Here is a 21738-nt window from a genome sequence, read left to right as displayed (position 1 = left end):
AAATAGCTGCTGCAGCATATGGGCGCCTGGCAAACTTCAGAACAGCATTCCGACATCTTAATAAGGAATCATTCAGGACCCTGTACACCGTGTACGTTAGGCCCATATTGGAGTATGCGGCACCAGTTTGGAACCCACACCTAGCCAAGCACGTGAAGAAACTAGAGAAAGTGCAAAGGTTTGCAACAAGACTAGTCCCAGAGCTAAGAGGTATGTCCTACGAGGAGAGGTTAAGGGAAATCAACCTGACGACACTGGAGGACAGGAGAGATAGGGGGGACATGATAACGACATACAAAATACTGAGAGGAATTGACAAGGTGGACAAAGACAGGATGTTCCAGAGATTGGACACAGTAACAAGGGGTCACAGTTGGAAGCTGAAGACACAGATGAATCACAGGGATGTTAGGAAGTATTTCTTCAGCCACAGAGTAGTCAGTAAGTGGAATAGTTTGGGAAGCGATGTAGTGGAGGCAGGATCCATACATAGCTTTAAGCAGAGGTATGATAAAGCTCACGGCTCAGGGAGAGTGACCTAGTAGCGATCAGTGAAGAGGCGGGGCCAGGAGCTCGGACTCGACCCCCGCAACCTTAACTAGGTGAGTACACACACACACACACACACACACACACACACACACACACACACACACACACAACACACAACACACAACACACACACACACAACACACACACACACACACACACACACACACACACACACACACACACACACACACACACACACACACACACACACACACACACACACACACACACACACACACACACACACACACACACACACACACACACACACACACACACACACACACACACATCACACACAACACACACACACACACACACACACACACACACACACACACACACACACACACACACACACACACACACACCACACACACACACACACACACACACACACCACACACACACACACACACACACACACACACACACACACACACACACACACACACACACACACACACACAACCACCACACACACACCACACACACACCACACACACACCACACACACACCACACACACACCACACACACACCACACACACACTCACACACACACACACACACACACACACACACACACACCACACACACACACACACACACACAGACACACACACACACACACACACACACACACACACACACACACACACACACACACACACACACACACACACACACACACACACACCACACCACACACACACACACACACACACACACACACACACACACACACACACACACACACACACACACACATACATACACACACACACATTCTTTTTATTAATCCATCACTGTCTTGCCAGAGGTTCACTTACACTACAGTTATAAAGCTACAACATTAACACCCCTCTTTCAGAGTGCTGGCACTGTACTTCCCATCTCTATGACTCGAGTCAGGCCTGCCGAATTCTCTGAATCCCTTCATAAATATTACCATGCTCACACTCCAACAGCACGTCAAGTCGTAAAAACCATTGTCTCCACCCACGCCTATCTAACACGCTTACGCATGCTTGCTGGAAGTCCAAGTCCCTCGTACAGAAAACCTCCTTTACCCTTTCCAACGTTTCCTAGGCGACCCCTACCCCGCCTTCCCTCCACTGCGGATTTATATGCTCTCCAAGTCATTCTGTTTCGTTCCATCCTCTCTAAATGTCCGAACCACCTCAACAACCCCTCTTCAGCCCTCTAGATAATAGTTTTGGTAATTTCGCACCTCGTCCTAATTTCCAAACTACGAATTCTCTGCATTTTATTCACACCACACACTGCCCTCAGACATGACATCTATACTGCCTCCAACCTTCTCCTTGTTGCAACATTCACCACCCATGCCTAACACCCATATAAGAGAGTTAGTATAACTATGCTCTCATACAATGCCCTCTTTACTTCCATGGATAATGTTCTTTGTCTCCAAAGATTCCTCAATGCATTACTCACCTTTTTCCCTTCATCAGTTCTATGATTCCCTCATATTTCACAGACCCATGTGGTGACACGTCCATTCCCAAATATCTGAATGTATTCACCTCCTCCATACTTCCTCCAATCTGATATCCAATCTTTCGTTACCTAATTTTTTTATCATCACCTTACTCTTTCCTATATTCACTTTCAATTTCCTTCTTTTACACACCCTACCAAACTCGTCCACCAAGTTCTGCAACTTCTCTTCAGAATCTCCCAAAATCCGTGTCATCAGCAATGAGCAACTGACAGCTCCTATTTTGTTAGATTCTTTATCTTTTTAACCCCCACACCTCTTACTAACACCCGAGCATTCACTTCTCTTATAACCCCATCTATAAATATATTGAACAACCATGGTGACATCACACATCTTTGTCTAAGGCCTACTTTTACTGGGAAATGATCTCTCCTACATACTGTAACCTGAGCTTCGACATTGTCATACGCCTTTTCCAAATCCATAAATGCGATAAAAGCTTCTTTACCCTATCTAAATTCTATTTACCTTTATGTTTCACTGTAAACACTTGGTCTACACACCCTCTACCTTTCCTAAAGCCTCCTTGTTTATCTGCTGTCCTACTCTCTGTCTTACTCCTAATTCTTTCAATAATAACTCTACCATACACTTTACCAGGTATACTCAACAGGTTGAAGATTGAGACACTTATGCAACATATGGGAATCTATTTTGAAGAAACTTTTCGCCACACAGTTGCTTCATCAGTCCGATACAAAGCAGAAAGGTGTAAGGAGAGGCGTTTGAGGTAATTAGTCTCTCCGCCTGGAATCGATGTGTTTAGTCAAATCTTGTAGAAAGTTCAGCATAGGGCCAGAGAAGTGGCTTATATACTTTTAATATTTCTGTCTTTATTCCATCAATTCCAGTCGCATTACCCCTTTTCATTCTACCCACTGCTTCATGCACTTCCCCCATGCTCACAACTGACTCTTCCTCACTCCTACACGATGTTATTCCTCCCTTACCAATACACGAAATCACAGCTTCCCTATTCTCATCAGCATTTAACAATTCTTCAAAATATTCCCTCCATTTTCCCAATACCTCTAACTCTCCATCTAACAACTCTCCCCTCCTATTTTTAAAGTGTTTTCCTTCGGAGTTAATTTTCACCTATTTTATTGTAATTTTTATACGAAGCCGAGTCTTGTGGCAGTGATGGGTGTTGTGACGGTGGTGAGTGTGGTGACCATGACTGCTGAAGTATCGAAACAGCAGTAACAGTGGTAACAGTAGTAGCATTCACTAACAGCAGTAATACTAACAGCATTATTAGCAACAAGCAACAGCAGGAGCACTAGCAAAAACAATAGCAAATGCATTACTTTTTAGCAAGCAGCCAAAGCAGCAACATCTTAACTATCAGCACACACCAGCAGCAGTTGCAACAACATAACTATCAGCACACACCAGCAGCAGTTGCAACAACATAACTATCAGCACACACCACCAGCAGTTGCAACAACATAACTATCAGCACACACCACCAGCAGTTGCAACAACATAACTATCAGCACACACCACCAGCAGTTGCAACAACATAACTATCAGCACACACCAGCAGCAGTTGCAACAACATAACTATCAGCACACACCACCAGCAGCTGCAGCAACATAACTATCAGCACACACCAGCAGCAGTTGCAACAACATAACTATCAGCACACACCAGCAGCAGTTGCAACAGCATAACGATCAGCACACACCAGCAGCAGTTGCAACAACATAACGATCAGCACACACCAGCAGCAGTTGCAACAACATAACTATCAGCACACACCAGCAGCAGTTGCAACAACATAACTATCAGCACACACCAGCAGCAGTTGCAACAGCATAACGATCAGCACACACCAGCAGCAGTTGCAGCAACATAACTATCAGCACACACCAGCAGCAGTTGCAACAACATAACTATCAGCACACACCAGCAGCAGTTGCAACAGCATAACGATCAGCACACACCAGCAGCAGTTGCAACAGCATAACGATCAGCACACACCAGCAGCAGCTGCAACAACATAACTATCACACACCAGCAGCAGCTGCAGCAACATAACTATCAACACACACCAGCAGCAGTAGAAACAGCATAACGATCAGCACACAACAACTGCAGTAGCAAGGACATAACTGTCAATAAACAGCAGAAGCAGAAACAGCAGAAGCAGCAGTAGTATCAACAGTCTCCTGGTCAGGGAGACGACTACCCTGCACATTAGCATACGAGTTATGGATTCACAATAACCAGCTGATATTCTCCCACGGATCCATCCCCAGTGAAAAATTAATTATCCATTCTTTAACTTTACGGGAATATTAACTGATCTGCTCTAAATATATCTCCCATCGACTCGTAGAAATATTCATCTATAGATACGTAGATGTTTGTCGGTAAAACACCACGTATTGTGTGTGTGTGTGTATATATATATATATATATATATATATATATATATATATATATATATATATATATATATATATATATATATATATATATATACATACACACACACACACCTAAGTTTGAAACATGCTGGCAAAGTGGATTAAGGCGTTCGAAGATTTTAGCTAGTTTCCCGGCAGCCTGGTTAAAATATCTCTGGTTCTATCTCCGGCTAGTCGCAGTACGTTATTTGCTTTAAAACCACTTGTTTCGTGGATGCATTTACATACATATATATATATATATATATATATATATATATATATATATATATATATATATATATATATATATATACAAACACTGATCTCTGGCTGAAGGAGACTCGATCCTACGAACCTTGGAACAAGGTACGCTGTGCTATACCAAACTCGCCACACTGGACCAATACCTTGGAGTCCAGCTTGCGCTAGACTTTGATCCAAGGCAGCCAGCTTTCAGGGAGAAGGCTTACAGCTTTTCATCTCATCCCCTGCGTACCTCGTTCCAAGGTTCGTAGGTTCGAGTCTCCTTCAGCCAGAGATCAGTGTTTGTGTATATTTCGCCTGCTCTTGCGAATTCCATGCATATATATATATATATATATATATATATATATATATATATATATATATATATATATATATATATATATATATATATATATATATATATATATATATATATATATATATATATATATATATATATATATATATATATATATATATATATATATATATATATACGACGATCAAACATTAACAGTTGTTCCTTTCAAAACTTGTAGTTCTGCTCTTGTCACAACAGGACTCGCACAAAGACGGGATTACTGTCTGTATATACGGTTCTCGCCATTTAAAAATGGCGTTTGTTTGCGCTGTGTGGACGACAGCTGCCGTTGTATACTTGCGTTTGATCAGCGGCCCAGCTGCTGCCTAGCATACACCTCGCTGCAACATAGAGCTACACAGACAGGCGCAGAGGGACAATGATGTCGTGCTGGGGGATTAACAGGATCGAACATATTGCCAGAGTCGGATGGGTGCTTCTCCCTCGTTGCCTCTGGGCCTCTGTATCCCGGCCTATGGAATATATCTGTTGGTTTACTTGCTGATGTAATATAATGGTGCCATGATAACTTAAACGGAGTATGCACACCTATGCAATGTGATGCTTGCATGGTACCATCATTGGGATTTACTTGCTGATGCAATATTGGTTGATGACGATGGCAGAGAGAGGATGACCACGAGAGTGCTGTTGGCGAGATTAATGGGTCGTCCTCCTGGCAAGGTGACCATGATTTAGTCAATGATGCGTTGGTTGCAGGAAACTGTTGTACATTTAGGCTTAGGGATAGTCCTAGATTCATTCTAAGATCTCTAACTCTCCTGGTGTCCTCCAGCAGGGATTCTGCAGTGTCACCCAGAGTGACATCATCTAAGATCCGAACGTTGAGCTCACTCGACAGTTTTACTGTGACTTCCTTAAGGAAAAAACACGTGACATCCATTTCCACTTAATTCATTGAATTCTTTGCTAATCCCTAGCTAATTCATTGAATGTCGTAGCTCCTGACGAAGGTTTCGTAGCTAAAGGCAGTGCCAGCAGGGGCACCAATGCCTGGCTGATCGGTATCTGACCTGACAACCCGGGCTGCCTACGTTGGCACTGTGACTCATTATTTTATTATTTCCATGAGAAAGTCCGTGGGACGGGGAGGAATCAGTCGTGATACCAGGAATTGGATAACTCTTCTTTCTGGATCAGTTTGTGTAATTTTTTATTTGCGTCATTTTCTGTTACTCCAAGTTTCTTGGTGAGTATATAGTTGTATTGTGTATACTCAGTGTGCATGTGTATATTCACACTGTGCATGCGTATTACTCACACTGCATGTATATACTCACACTGTACACATCTGTATTCACTGTGTGTGTGTATACTCACACTGTACACATCTATATTCACTGTTTATGTGTATACTCACATTGTAAAAGTGTATATGCACCCTCTGAACATGTATGCATGCAATACGCGTGTATATCAGCACTATAAATTTGTATAAGCATATAGTACATATTCGTTCACTACGTATATACGTACACTGTATGCACGTATATACTCATGTATGCACCACACGTATATATATATATATATATTTCTTTCTTTCAACACACCGGCCGTATCCCACCGAGGCGGGGTGGCCCAAAAGGAAAAACGAAAGTTTCTCCTTTTACATTTAGTAATATATACAGGAGAAGGGGTTAATATATATATATATATATATAGATATATATATATATATATATATATATATATATATATATATATATATATATATATATATATATATATATATATAGATGCATCGGATATCCGCATCCGTGAAACATGCACACAATTTCTTACATACGCATTTTGCAGTAAACAGATATCCGCATCCACAAAATAAGTAAGACATCCTCACAAACATCCGCATCCGCAGATATCTAAATTTTCACATCCAATACATCTCATATATTTTTTAAACACATCAGCCGCTTCCCACCGAGGCAGGGTGACCCAAAAAGAAAAACCCAAAAAGAAAGAAAAAACTGTCATCATTGTTCAACCATTATTCATACCTAACACTGTCTTGGCAGAGCCGCTCAGACACGACAGTTTAGATGTCACTCTAATTTACCTATTCTTCTTCAAGCCTTGACAGAAGTGTCCATTTGAACTTTTCCTGCCAACACATTTCTCCAAGACTAACAGTCAGAATCAACATGTCTCTATGTCTAATCTAATCAAAACATTAATCGGTTCATATAGAATCCTCATAATATAGATAAATGAAATTTTTGGAGATTTATTTTTATTAACACATCGGCCGTTTCCCACCAAGGCAGGATAGCCCGAAAAAGAAAAACTTTCACCATCATTCACTCCATCACTGTGTTGCCATTGGTGCGCATACACTACTGTTATAAAACTGCAACATTAACATCCCTCCTTCAGAGTGGAGACACTGTATTTCCCATCTCCAGGACTCAAGTCCGGCCTGCTGGTTTCCCTGAATCCCTTAGTGAATGTTACCTTGTTCACACTCCAGCGCGCATATATATATATATATATATATAGATATATATATATATATATATATATATATATATATATATATATAACTGGTCAGTTAACAAGAATTCATTTAAAATTAAGTCCTTTCTATAATTTTCTCTCGTACGTTTAAAGATTTTTTTTTCATTTATGTTAATGTAAAAATTAATGATTTTGTACCAAAAGAGCCTTAAGAAACTTACCTAACCTTATTATAACGAACTCAATTTAATTTAGCCTAATCCAACTAAATATATTTTTGATAAGTTTACAATAATTTAATAATAAACAAACACAATGAAACATATTTTTTTTGATTAGGTTCAGAATGATTTTTACGAGATTATTGCATACACAAATTTTTGCTTGCCTTATTCGGCAAGAAGACCGTTGCTATTTAAGTCAGAATTGCAGGTTTTACCTATTCGGCGCGCTCACACACACACACACACACACACACACACACACACACACACACACACACACACACACACACACACACACACACACACACACACACACACACACACGCACACACACACACACATACGCACACATACACACACGCACATACACGCAATGGTAACTAATACGCACACAGTGTAAGACTGCATGCACAGTGCGGATATGTACACACTGTGTATGAACATACACAGAATTTACGCATTTAGACGCATGATTCTTAGCTTTAAATACGGATGCATGCAACACTGTATGAACAACCCGTTCATACATATCTGTATCATACACATCATATATATCTGCATGTCGCTAATTCCTTCTTTATATTCATACTTTGCATGAATTATCAATTATCGGCATGACCTAACACAATTATTTTATGAATAATTTAATTATATATATATATATATATATATATATATATATATATATATATATATATATATATATATATTTACAAATTAGTTTGAAATTTAGTGGCATTATTTCTTAATAATTGATTAATTAACATTGTTATTTGTGTTTGGTGTAGATTTATGTTTCCTAATAGCACTTTTGTGGTAGAATAGCGAGATTAGATTTTGTTTTTAGTGATTGCACTGGTGCCAGTGCCTTTGTAACTCTGGCCACGAACTATCTATGTACAGGTGAAGGTCATGTTCGTACACATCCTGACCACCACACACCACATTCCTACACATCCTGACCACCACACACCACATCCCTACACATCCTGACCACCACACACCACATCCCTACACATCCTGACCACCACACACCACATTCCTACACATCCTGACCACCACACACCACATTCCTACACATCCTGACCACCACACACCACATTCCTACACATCCTGACCACCAAACACCACATTCCTACACATCCTGACCACCAAACACCACATTCCTACACATCCTGACCACCAAACACCACATTCCTACACATCCTGACCACCACACACCACATTCCTACACATCTTGACCACCACACACCACATTCCTACACATCCTGACCACCACACACCACATTCCTACACATCCTGACCACCACACACCACATTCCTACACATCCTGACCACCACACACAACATTCCTACACATCCTGACCACCACACACCACATTCCTACACATTCTGACCACCACACACCACATTCCTACACATCCTGACCACCACACACCACATTCCTACACATCCTGACCACCACACACCACATTCCTACATATCCTGACCACCACACACCACATTCCTAAACATCCTGACCACCACACACCACATTCCTACACATCTTGACCACCACACACCACATTCCTAAACATCCTGACCACCACACACCACATTCCTACACATCCTGACCACCAGACACCACATTCCTACACATCCTGACCCCCACACACCACATTCCTACACATCCTGACCACCACACACCACATTCCTACACATCCTGACCACCACACACCACATTCCTACACATCCTGACCAACCACACCACATTCCTACACATCCTGACGACCACCACACCACATTCCTACACATCTTGACCACCACACACCACATTCCTACACATCTTGACCACCACACACCACATTCCTACACATCTTGACCACCACACACCACATTCCTACACATCTTGACCACCACACACCACATTCCTACACATCTTGACCACCACACACCACATTCCTACACATCTTGACCACCACACACCACATTCCTACACATCTTGACCACCACACACCACATTCCTACACATCCTGACCACCACAAAGAGTAGTGGTCAACAGAGTTAAATCGGAGGCTGCCATAGTGAAGAGCTCTGTTCCACAAGGCACAGTACTCGCCCCCATCTTATTCCTTATCCTCATATCAGACATAAACAGAGATATACACCACAGCACCGTATCATCCTTTGCGGATGATACTAGGATCTGCATGAGGCTGTCATCTGCTGAGGACGCGGTTAACCTCCAAGAAGATATAAACAAAGTTTTCCAGTGGGCAACGGTAAACAATATGATGTTCAATGAGGACAAATTCCAACTACTCCGTTATGGAAAACTGGAGGAGATAATAACTAGAACAGAGTATACTACTGACTCCGGCCATACAATAGAGCGGAAAAATAATGTAAGGGACCTGGGAGTAGTAATGTCTGAGGATCTCACTTTCAAGGATCACAACAGTGCCACGATCGCACGTGCAAAGAAAATGATAGGATGGATAATGAGAACTTTCAAAACGAGAGATGCCAAGCCCATGATGATCCTTTTCAAATCACTTGTTCTCTCTAGGCTGGAATACTGCTGTACATTAACATCTCCATACAAAGCAGGTGAAATCGCAGATCTAGAGAGTGTACAGAGATCCTTTACTGCACGTATAAGTTCTGTCAAGCACCTTAACTACTGGGAACGCTTGGAAGCACTTCACTTGTACTCGTTGGAACGCAGGAGGGAGAGATATATCATAATCTACACTTGGAAAATCTTGGAAGGAATGGTCCCAAATCTGCACACAGAAATCACTCCCTACGAAAGTAAAAGACTGGGCAGGCGATGCAAAATGCCGCCAATAAAAAGTAGGGGCGCCATTGGTACACTAAGAGAAAACACCATAAGTGTCCGGGGCCCAAAACTGTTCAACAGCCTCCCATCAAGCATTAGGGGAATTGCCAATAAACCCCTGGCTGCCTTCAAGAGAGAGCTGGACAGATACCTAAAGTCGGTGCCGGATCAGCCGGGCTGTGGCTCGTACGTCGGACTGCGTGCGGCCAGCAGTAACAGCCTAGTTGATCAGGCCCTGATCCATCGGGAGGCCTGGTCGTGGACCGGGCCGCGGGGGCGTTGATCCCCGGAATAACCTCCAGGTAACCACCACACCACATTCCTACACATCCTGACCACCACCACACCACATTCCTACACATCCTGACCACCACCACACCACATTCCTACACATCCTGACCACCACCACACCACATTCCTACACATCCTGACCACCACCACACCACATTCCTACACATCCTGACCACCACCACACCACATTCCTACACATCCTGACCACCACCACACCACATTCCTACACATCCTGACCACCACCACACCACATTCCTACACATCCTGACCACCACACACCACATTCCTACACATCTTGACCACCACACACCACATTCCTACACATCTTGACCACCACACACCACATTCCTACACATCTTGACCACCACACACCACATTCCTACACATCCTGACCACCACCACACCACATTCCTACACATCCTGACCACCACACACCACATTCCTACACATCCTGACCACCACACACCACATTCCTACACATCCTGACCACCACACACCACATTCCTACACATCCTGACCACCACACACCACATTCCTACACATCCTGACCACCACACACCACATTCCTACACATCCTGACCACCACACACCACATTCCTACACATCCTGACCACCACACACCACATTCCTACACATCCTGACAACCACACACCACATTCCTACACATCCTGACCACCACACACCACATTTTTACACATCCTGACCACCACACACCACATTCCTACACATCCTGACCACCACCACACCACATTCCTACACATCTTGACCACCACCACACCACATTCCTACACATCCTGACCACCACCACACCACATTCCTACACATCCTGACCACCACCACACCACATTCCTACACATCCTGACCACCACCACACCAAATTCCTACACATCCTGACCACCACACACCACATTCCTACACATCCTGACCACCACACACCACATTCCTACACATCTTGACCACCACACACCACATTCCTACACATCTTGACCACCACACACCACATTCCTACACATCCTGACCACCACCACACCACATTCCTACACATCCTGACCACCACACACCACATTCCTACACATCTTGACCACCACACACCACATTACTACACATCCTGACCACCACACACCACATTCCTACACATCCTGCCACCACACACCACATTCCTACACATCCTGACCACCACACACCACATTCCTACACATCCTGACCACCACACACCACATTCCTACACATCCTGACCACCACACACCTGGTTGACCTTGGAAGCCCCGGACGAGCCTGGTCCAGGGGTCGCACTCCGGGAGTAGAAAACTCTGGAAACCCGTCACAGTTATATCAGAGCTCGAGGGTAAACATTACAATTCCACATCTAATAAACTCAAAGAAATTTACGCTCAGAAATTTTCTTTATTTCATTGTTTTTATTCCGTGGTGATTAACTTAAAACAAAATGTTGCTTCTTTGGTATGAATACTACATCATACACACTGTATGGGATTGTATGTTGCTTCATACATATTGTATAGTGTATGAAGTTCATGTGTGATGTATACCGTATGAAGGTTATGTTGCTTTTTTCGGTAGATCTTGATCTGAAGTCCACTTTTAAAACACTTTGACCGACACTTGTATACTTGTGACGTCATACGTAAGTGTCTCGCCCATTAAAATTGATCTTGTCACTTAAATTGGCATTGTTTAGCGCCTGTTATAGTGCCACTGTTTAGTCTTTAGTGACTGTTAAACCGACACTGTTTAGAAACTGTTGGGAAAATCTGTAAGAGGAACAAGACACACCTAACACAGCACTAATATATTGTCAGATTGTTTCAGTCAGTTGAAAAGTTTCTCCAACTCACTCGAGAAAAGCTCATCTCAGAACGAAACGTTCTCATAGTGAAACCTTGAGCCTCATGTGTTTTATATATATATATATATATATATATATATATATATATATATATATATATATATATATATATATATATATATATATATATATATTATGAGCCAGGAGGAGGAGGCGACAGGCCCACTCTGCGCTGTTTTGAGAAGAAGCTTCCTCTCACTCCTTCAGTTGCAACCTTGCAACATTGCATAGCTCCTGATGACGCACTGAGAAGTGTGAAAGTACTTGAGCTAAAGATTTCCACCCCCTCTGTGGTTTTGGGCAAATAATATTGCTACTAGCTGGGGATAGAACCCCCGATATTTTAGTATGCCTCATCTGCATGTGGATGTTCAAATCTCTTCATGAGAGTAATTATAATTGAACCTGTGATTACATTTTTAACATACAGAGTGTCGTCCACTTGGTGTTCACTGAATGTAATAATGGTGTAATCAAAAAAGGAATTAATTTCGTAGCACCGTGGTTGGAACAGCACCGTGGTTGGAACAATTCACTACTATCGAATTGGACGCGAGAATTAGACGACGTTTAAGTCCGTCATTAAGGCGTTAGCACTTGCAAATGAATAATAATAATAATAATAATAATAAGAATAATAATAATAATGTGAAAATATATCTAAATAAGTGGCTACAAACTTGTCAAGCAATTCTGCGTTGATGACACTATTACACACACACACACACACACACACACACACACACACACACACACACACACACACACACACACACACCTCCAGTATTTACAAAGTGGCACCATGGTAGATTAGCTTTGTTTACATGCTAATATATAGCTTTCACACCCCTTTGTACTCTAGCTGCTGGGTGCCAGTCTGTTGATCTGCTAAATTAAAGACTTGAGCCTTTATTCTGAGAAAACGACGTTTCCCTCAGAGTTATATAAAGCTCTTAATGAGAGAAACTTCGTTTTTCTTTCAAATAATTACTCCATGTCTTCAAATTTTGCACGTGTCAGCATATACTGAACATCTTTCACAGTCTAAGTTCCTCCTGACGTCCTCCAGAGTACGGTTTTCACTCTTTTGTTTACGTTTTCCACAGGACTCCGCCGTAAGAGAGGTACGGTAAGGTGGTGCACATCCTCGTCTCTTCTGACTACTGTGGCTCTCAAGGCATGTTGAACCAGCCTTCCTCAGTTTCAGTTTCACAGAGAATGAAAAGTCACGGTACCGTGGCAGGAACAATTCATAAAAGAAAAATGGTATGGTGATACCGACAAGTTGTGGAAGAAGATACTTAGAGGAAACGTTTCCCACGAATGGCTTCTTCTTAGGAAAGAAGCCACCCGTGGTGAAATGTTTCCTCTATTATAAATGTCCTGAACTGTACGTGTGTTTTTTCACACAATTCACAAAAGGACTCGATTGGTAGACGCCACACACGATGACGTTTCGGTCCCTCCTTGGCCATCCTGTTCAGTAGATAATAGCTCAGGGTGGACATAAATGTTTATAACTTTCGATCCAATATGTGGGTTATATATAAACTGGTGAGAAATATTTTTTTATATGTCATTCAGTAGGCAAGAATTTTGTAAGTTGTTTCATTGTTTATATCGGGAAGAAATGCATGTTTATGATGCATTTTGGTGGGGTATTGGGAGAGGCGCATCAGTCTTGACACTGTACACACCAAAAAACATTACCTATGCATAATGCATATTATATATATATATATATATATATATATATATATATATATCTATATATATATATATATATATATATATATATATATATATATATATATGCAATAAGATCACAGTAAACAGGTGATTTCAGAATATGCAAAACAACCACTGTGAAAGAATAGAGAAATTCCAAGCGCTTTCGTGACTACTCAAATTATCAAGGAACAATGAAAGTAAAGCATCAAAGGAAGGTATATAAAGGGGTAGCCCACACCTCACTATCAGATCCCACAACAAAGAAACACCTGATGCACGACTCATAACAAAGTGAACGCTGCAGCAGGCCCAACTAGACAGGTCCGTCACACAACCCACCAACAAACTATTCTACCCAAGAAATAAGAATTTTAAAAATTATTATTTGTCCAATGTATTATTAAATTCTTCCCAAATTCTATTAATTATAAATGGATCTAATTTATATAAACCAAAGGAAATATTCATATTATTGTCAAAACTGCTTTTTATGAAACAAGATTCAATTATATTCCTGTCGACCATGGACTTGCTTGATACTACTTTCTCAACTTTTTGAAAATCAATTGGATGGTTAAAATCTCTCAATGAATAAATAGAGCATTGGAATCTTGTCCAGTTCTAATGCTATGTTTATGTTGTTTTAATCTTAGTTCGAGATTTTTACCAGTTTGACCGTAATAAACTTTATCGCAAATTTTACAAGGAATCTTATAGACACATCCATAAGCATTTTGGGGGGAATTATTTATCAAGTTTTTTTTACTGTATCAAGATTTTTGAATACAACTTTAATATTAAAAGTCTTAAGAAGAGAAGGCATATCAACCAAGTTTTCATGGTAAGGGAGAACCAACATATTTTTAGTTGAATAAGGCTGGTTGTCCCTTTTTGGATTGTAAAAAGCATTTCTAGCAACTTCAAAAGATTTATCAATTACATTTCTTGGGTATTTCAAATCATTACCTATTTCATAAATTTTGGATATTTCCTCATCTATGAACTCAGGACTAAAAATTCGTAAAGCTCTCAAAAACATTGATGAGAAAACAGACAGTTTGACTCTATCTTGATGCGAGGAATAATAGTGGACATAGGAACAGTTATTTGTAGGTTTTCTGTAAATTTTAAATTTGAATTCATTACCCTTAATAATTAAAACATCTAGAAAAGGCAATGAGTTATTTTCTTCAAATTCAACAGTAAAGTTTATAGAATGGGCTAAGCTATTTAATTTGCCAAGGAAATGGTGTATATCTACATTTTTGGGCATAACTTTACTGTTGAATTTGAAGAAAATAACTCATTGCCTTTTCTAGATGTTTTAATTATTAAGGGTAATGAATTCAAATTTAAAATTTACAGAAAACCTACAAATAACTGTTCCTATGTCCACTATTATTCCTCGCATCAAGATAGAGTTAAACTGTCTGTTTTCTCATCAATGTTTTTGAGAGCTTTACGAATTTGTAGTACAGAGTTCATGGATGAGGAAATATCCAAAAATTATGAAATAGGTAATGATTTGAAATACCCAAGAAATGTAATTGGTAAATCTTTTAAAGTTGCTAGAAATACTTTTTACAATCCAAAAAGGGACAACCAGCCTTATTCAACTAAAAATATGTTGGTTCTCCCTTACCATGAAAACTTTGTTGATATGCCTTCTCTTCTTAAGACTTTTAATATTAAAGTTGTATTTAAAAATCTTGATACAGTAAAAAACTTTTGATAAAGAATTCCCCCCAAAATGCTGATGGATGTGTCTATAAGATTCCTTGTAAAATTTGCGATAAAGTTTATTACGGTCAAACTGATAAAACTCTCGAACTAAGATGAAAACAACATAAACATAGCATTAGAACTGGACAAGATTCCAATGCTCTATTTATTCATTAAGAGATTTTAACCATCCAATTGATTTTCAAAAAGTTGAGAAAGTAGTATCAAGCAAGTCCATGGTCGACAGGAATATTATTGAATCTTGTTTCATAAAAAGCAGTCTTGACAATAATATGAATATTTCCTTTGGTTTATATAAATTAAATCCATTTATAATTAATAGAATTTGGGAAGAATTTAATAATACATTGGACAAATAATAATTTTTAAAATTCTTATTTCTTGGGTAGAATAGTTTGTTGGTGGGTTATGTGAAGGACCTGTCTAGTTGGGCCGGCAGGCCTGCTGCAGTGTTCCCTTTCTTATGAGTCGCGTGTCAGGTGTTTCTTTGTTGTGGGATCTGATAGTGAGGTGTAGGCTACCCCTTTATATACCCTCCTTTGATGCTTTACTTTCATTGTTCCTTGATAATGTGAGTAGTCACGAAAGCGCTTGGAATTTCTCTACTCTTTCACAGTGGTTGTTTTGCATATATATATATTTGCAGATGTTTATTTTGTGTGATGAGTCGACTTTTAAAGATTGATAATGTCAAAGATTAAGTCAATATATCCATACTCGTTATTTTCCATTTCTAAACCCATACCTCTAACTAATCCTAGTTTAAAGTCCTAACAACACCCTCAATTGAGCCAACAAGAAAACCCACGCCTGCCATGGATAAGTGAACCCCATCCCTGGCATACATGTCATTTCTATCGTAGAAGTGGTCCCAGTTGTCAATGAACGTTACTGCATTATCCTTACAGTGTTTGTCCAGCTAACAATTAATACCAATTGCTCTGGACAACCATTCATTTCCAACACCCCTTCTTGGAAAAATGCCACATATGACAGGGTGCCCCCCTTCTTCCTAATTATGTCTATTGCTGTCTTGTACCTTCTAACTAAATCCTCACTTCTACGCTTGCCTACATCATTGCCTCCAGCACTTAGGCAGATAATAGGATTGATCCCATTACCGTTCATGATGTTGTCAAGCCAGCTAACAATATCCTCCATCCCAGCCCCAGGAAAGCAAACCCTCTGTCTCCTACTCCTATCCTGCCAGCAGAAGGCCCTATCCATATACCTAACCTGGCTATCCCCAACAACAACGTTTATACCTTGGTGTCGTTCGTCGTGACGTTCCCAGTAGTCGACTCGCATTCATCGGGTAGCACGGAGAATGTGTTCAGTGTTTCCACAACAGTTTCCACAGCAGTCTCTTTCGTCTTCATCGTTGCTACCTCTCTATTCGTCTTCTTGATCTTCAGTTTCGTTCCATGCTGTCCGGCCACTGCCCAGGTTCCCTTCTTGACCTTGTTGCGAATAAGAAATTTTTTAAAGAACTTCAGAATGTGGCCTGTTACCATTTATTTCTTATTCAACAAGATTTTTGGATCCGAGTTATTTAAAGGTATTTTAGAGTCTAGGGGAAATAATTTCAACTGGGAAACTCCATAGAATAATATTCAAATTTATTAAAGTATTTAAATACAATACTTTATCTTCTCTCTGTAGTTAATGTAACTTAATACTTTGTACAATAAATTTACCATATACATTCAGTTCAAAATCATGGAAATGTCACATTAATAAGGAAGTTTAATTATTCTTCCTGTAATTAAGTCTTCATTAACATTTACGTCTTTGTCTTAACAAGACTGTAAACTCAAAATACAAAAGGTACAAGATTTAACAAGACCTTTGAATCTGGCCGTAAAGTATCTCTATGGATTACTGAACTGACCAAGAATATAAATATCAAAAGAATCTTTCAGAGCAATGAGGAACAAACTGAGTCAGCTCTAGAGTCAAATTCTCAAAACCATTCAAACTGTACACCGTAAGAGCCAATATACGATCAGTTGTCAGGGCTAGAGCAGGGAGCAGACTGGCTACTTGCCAGTGTGTTGACACGTCGTCAGGTTGGATCAGCTGACCCAAACGTCAGCCAGCTGGACATAAACAATTGAACAATTCACCGGATGGTTCCGAGACTTAAACTCTATATACACGAAAAATCTTACCTAACAATAATAATAACAAAATAGTGATAATAACAAAATAGTGATAATAACAAAATAGTGATAATACCATGGTATTTTTCATATATTAACAGATAATAATATAAAGCCGAAAGTCTCTATTTTAGCTATAAATGGGGACTTTCGCGCTATAATATTAAGTGATGAACATTTTCTCTTACAATAGTTAAATAACACAGGATGACCAATTTCGAAGATATAACAACCTGAGGACTCAACAGGAGGACTACTACGAATCCTCTTGTTTTCCTCCGTCAGTCGCCGTATCTCTAGCTTCGCTACCCTCAATTCCTCCTTAAACTTCTGGTAAAGTTGCTCAATGGAGGGCATCTTGGTTCAGACCCTGCCTCCTCCTGCTTTGCCTCACCTGACTACAGTATATAAGCCACTTCTACGGCCCTATGCTGTACTTTCTACAAGATTGATGGACTGAAAACATCGACTCCAGGATGAGGGACTGATTACCTCTAACTCCTCTCCTTACACTTTTCTGCTTTGTATTGGACTGATGAAGCCATTGTGTGGCGAAACGTTTCTTCAATGAAGATTCCCATATGTTGCCTTAGTGTCTCAATCTTCAGTTAGTGGATATATCAGAGCTTATTGTCAGGGTAAAACTAAAGTGGGTTGGGCAAGTATTCTGTTTGTGGTTTGTATTTGTAAAGGACCAGCCAACAGGCCTTCTGCAGTGTTCCTCCTTTCTTATGTTCTTATGAATTAAATTTTTTTTTAATCGAAGTTCAGAGACAGGGGAATTATTTTTTTAACTAAATCCTGTATCAGATGTGGCCGGTGAGCCACTAGCAGCAACAGCTTGGCTGATCAGGCAATTTGCAGTGGGAGTGGGAAAACTTCCGAAACAGGTCACAGGTAATTCGGGAATTAGATGACGGTCAAAAGAGTCAGTGATTTAAATAAATTATATAAAATACCAACAGAATGGAAATATAAACACATTAGCAATATAATGTGATCCTTTATTGACATCGTTTCATCCACACTGTGTGAGCGAAACGTTGTCAGTAAAGGATCAAATTATACTGCTTATGGGTTTATATTTCCAGAGTCAGGGAATGTTGATGTATAGCTTGGAGGTGGAAGGTGAGAGTCTTAACTCTATGTCGGTAGTGGAGACGCCCTACCTAACCTCCCTCTTCTAAACTGTCGCTGGAGACACACTGCCTAATATCAGCGGATGGCAGGAGAGGCACGGGGAAGACCATCCTGATGGGTGTGAGGTAATGAGCTTATCTGGCTTTTGGAATCAAACTTGGTGACCTCAAATTCATGTAATCTCATCTCCTGTAATCCAGTTTCCTTTCTTGTCTTCTACTCTTTTTCTTTCCTCTCTTTTTCTTCTTTCCCCATTACCTATTATTCTCTCTCCCCCTCCCCCCACACACAGCCTCATATATCATTCTATCCCTTTCTAACACTTCATTCCATTCTTCACACCCACCAAGCACTCCACATACCCCGTTTTCACATCCACCACTCCTCACTCCCCTTCCTCCATGCTCCCTCATTCCTTTTCCATTTCATGTACTTGCCTCACTCCTTTCATACACGCACCTCTCCCCTCGCTCCTTCTCTCCCCTTGAACCAGCCTAGGCGCCCATTGATCACGCTAATTGTTATAGTTCTGGTGTTGGCAGAATCACGTACAGATAATTTATAAACAAGTTGTCGCTGTCCACCAGAGGGTCACCCTTCTGTCACCCAGTGTCTCCTCCGGGATGATCAGTCTGTCTCACGAGTGTGTCACCCCAGTGTCTCCTCCGGCCGGGATGATCACTCTGTCTCAGAAGAGTGTCACCTTGTATCACCCTTCCCTGGTCAGTCACTGTGTTCTTTTACGATACTGTTGGAGGCAGCAGTGATAACCATTGTTTGAGTGTATTATATGAAGTAGTTACGAGCGTGCTGCAGCCTGTGTTTACCCTCAGTTCTACTGAGGGAGGCGAGATGTGCCTCTCTGCGGTAACGTGAACCAACTTTCATCAGTTGAATTTGAAGACAGATGTTGCAGCTGTTGAATATCTAGTTTGCTGATAGCAAAGTCTGCTACGTCATGAGACCCACGTCAGTCACCAGACAAACGTCAGTCACGAGACCCACGTCACTCAAAAGAGGAAAATTTCAATTTTACTGATGCAAATTATGATTTGTTAACTTTGTTACACATATAAATTGTCAATATTGTTATGCTAATTAACTAAGCATAATTATCTCTCAATCATCTTGTCTTTCTTCCTCATACACCTTGTGTCTCTTCCTCTCTCCCTCACTCCTTGTGTCTGTACCTCATGCACTTTCTCACTCCCTCACACATCGGTTTCTTTCCCTTTCCCTCACATACATTGTACCTCCTTCACACAACGTGTGTGTGTTCCTCTCCCTACAGACACTTTGGGGCTCTCTCCCTGCATCCTGCCTCACAATCTTGGGGGAATATCGTAGCGGGTAATATCACTCAACATCGCACCAGGGAATAGCGCTTTCAAGATTCCCCGATTTCCCATTTATATCAAGTTTTGTTTCTTTATCAACTACATTGATGTCACCAGATGTCACCTGTATCTAGACCCTTGATGCGTCAATAAGGTTAACATAGTCGTCTGTTTCGAGACACATTCTAGCCCTTAGATATTAGTGACATCTTTTGTCATGGATGGTTATTTCTTTAATAGACTTTTACCTGCAGCCTGTGCCAGGCAGTGTGTGATGGCTATTTAGGCTTGCGGTCCGCTGACAGCAGCAACAACCTGGTTGACCAAGCAGTCACCGATAAGGTCTGACCTCAGGAGAAACGGTAATTACTTATGTCTGAAGGTATGTACACATGTGCAGATGTGACTGCACATTTTACTTCTGAAGACACATATACACACATGGGCTGTTGTAAACAGAGTGACGTGACTACACATGGTGAAGAAATGATCACCGTGAAGTGGAAAATTGGAGTTAAGGAGTTTTTCAGGATTAATTCATCTCATCGTCAGAGTCAACAAGGGCAGTGAGGATAGCCAGGAAAGCTCTCCTGAGAGTCATCCAGCCGAGTAGGTGGAAGGAGAGGGTGGCACTCAGCTACATGGCTGCAAGGCAGGTCACTCACCAACAAGACATGAAGGAAGAGAAGAAGGTACTCAGCCATGTGGCTCACCAGATATATATATATATATATATATATATATATATATATATATATATATATATGTCGTGCCGAACAGGCAGAACTTGCGATCTTGGCTTAAATAGCAACGCTCATCTTGCCATATAGGACAAGTGAAA

The 21738-nt window shown here is 40.7% G+C and overlaps 1 protein-coding gene across 1 annotated transcript in view; it reads left to right on the top strand.

The window, feature by feature from the left end:
- Eip63E (cyclin dependent kinase Eip63E) overlaps positions 1 to 21738 on the top strand; it is a 528910-nt gene that overhangs the window by 28921 nt on the left and 478251 nt on the right. Inside the window, exon 2 of the mRNA XM_070088663.1 lies at positions 13891 to 13908. Coding sequence (XP_069944764.1) covers positions 13891 to 13908 — 18 coding nt within the window. The remainder of the gene's footprint in view (positions 1 to 13890; positions 13909 to 21738) is intronic.

This window comes from Cherax quadricarinatus, chromosome 25 (genome assembly GCF_038502225.1).
Source record: "Cherax quadricarinatus isolate ZL_2023a chromosome 25, ASM3850222v1, whole genome shotgun sequence".
NCBI lineage: Eukaryota > Metazoa > Arthropoda > Malacostraca > Decapoda > Parastacidae > Cherax > Cherax quadricarinatus.
This window is presented reverse-complemented; position numbering and strand designations above follow the sequence as displayed.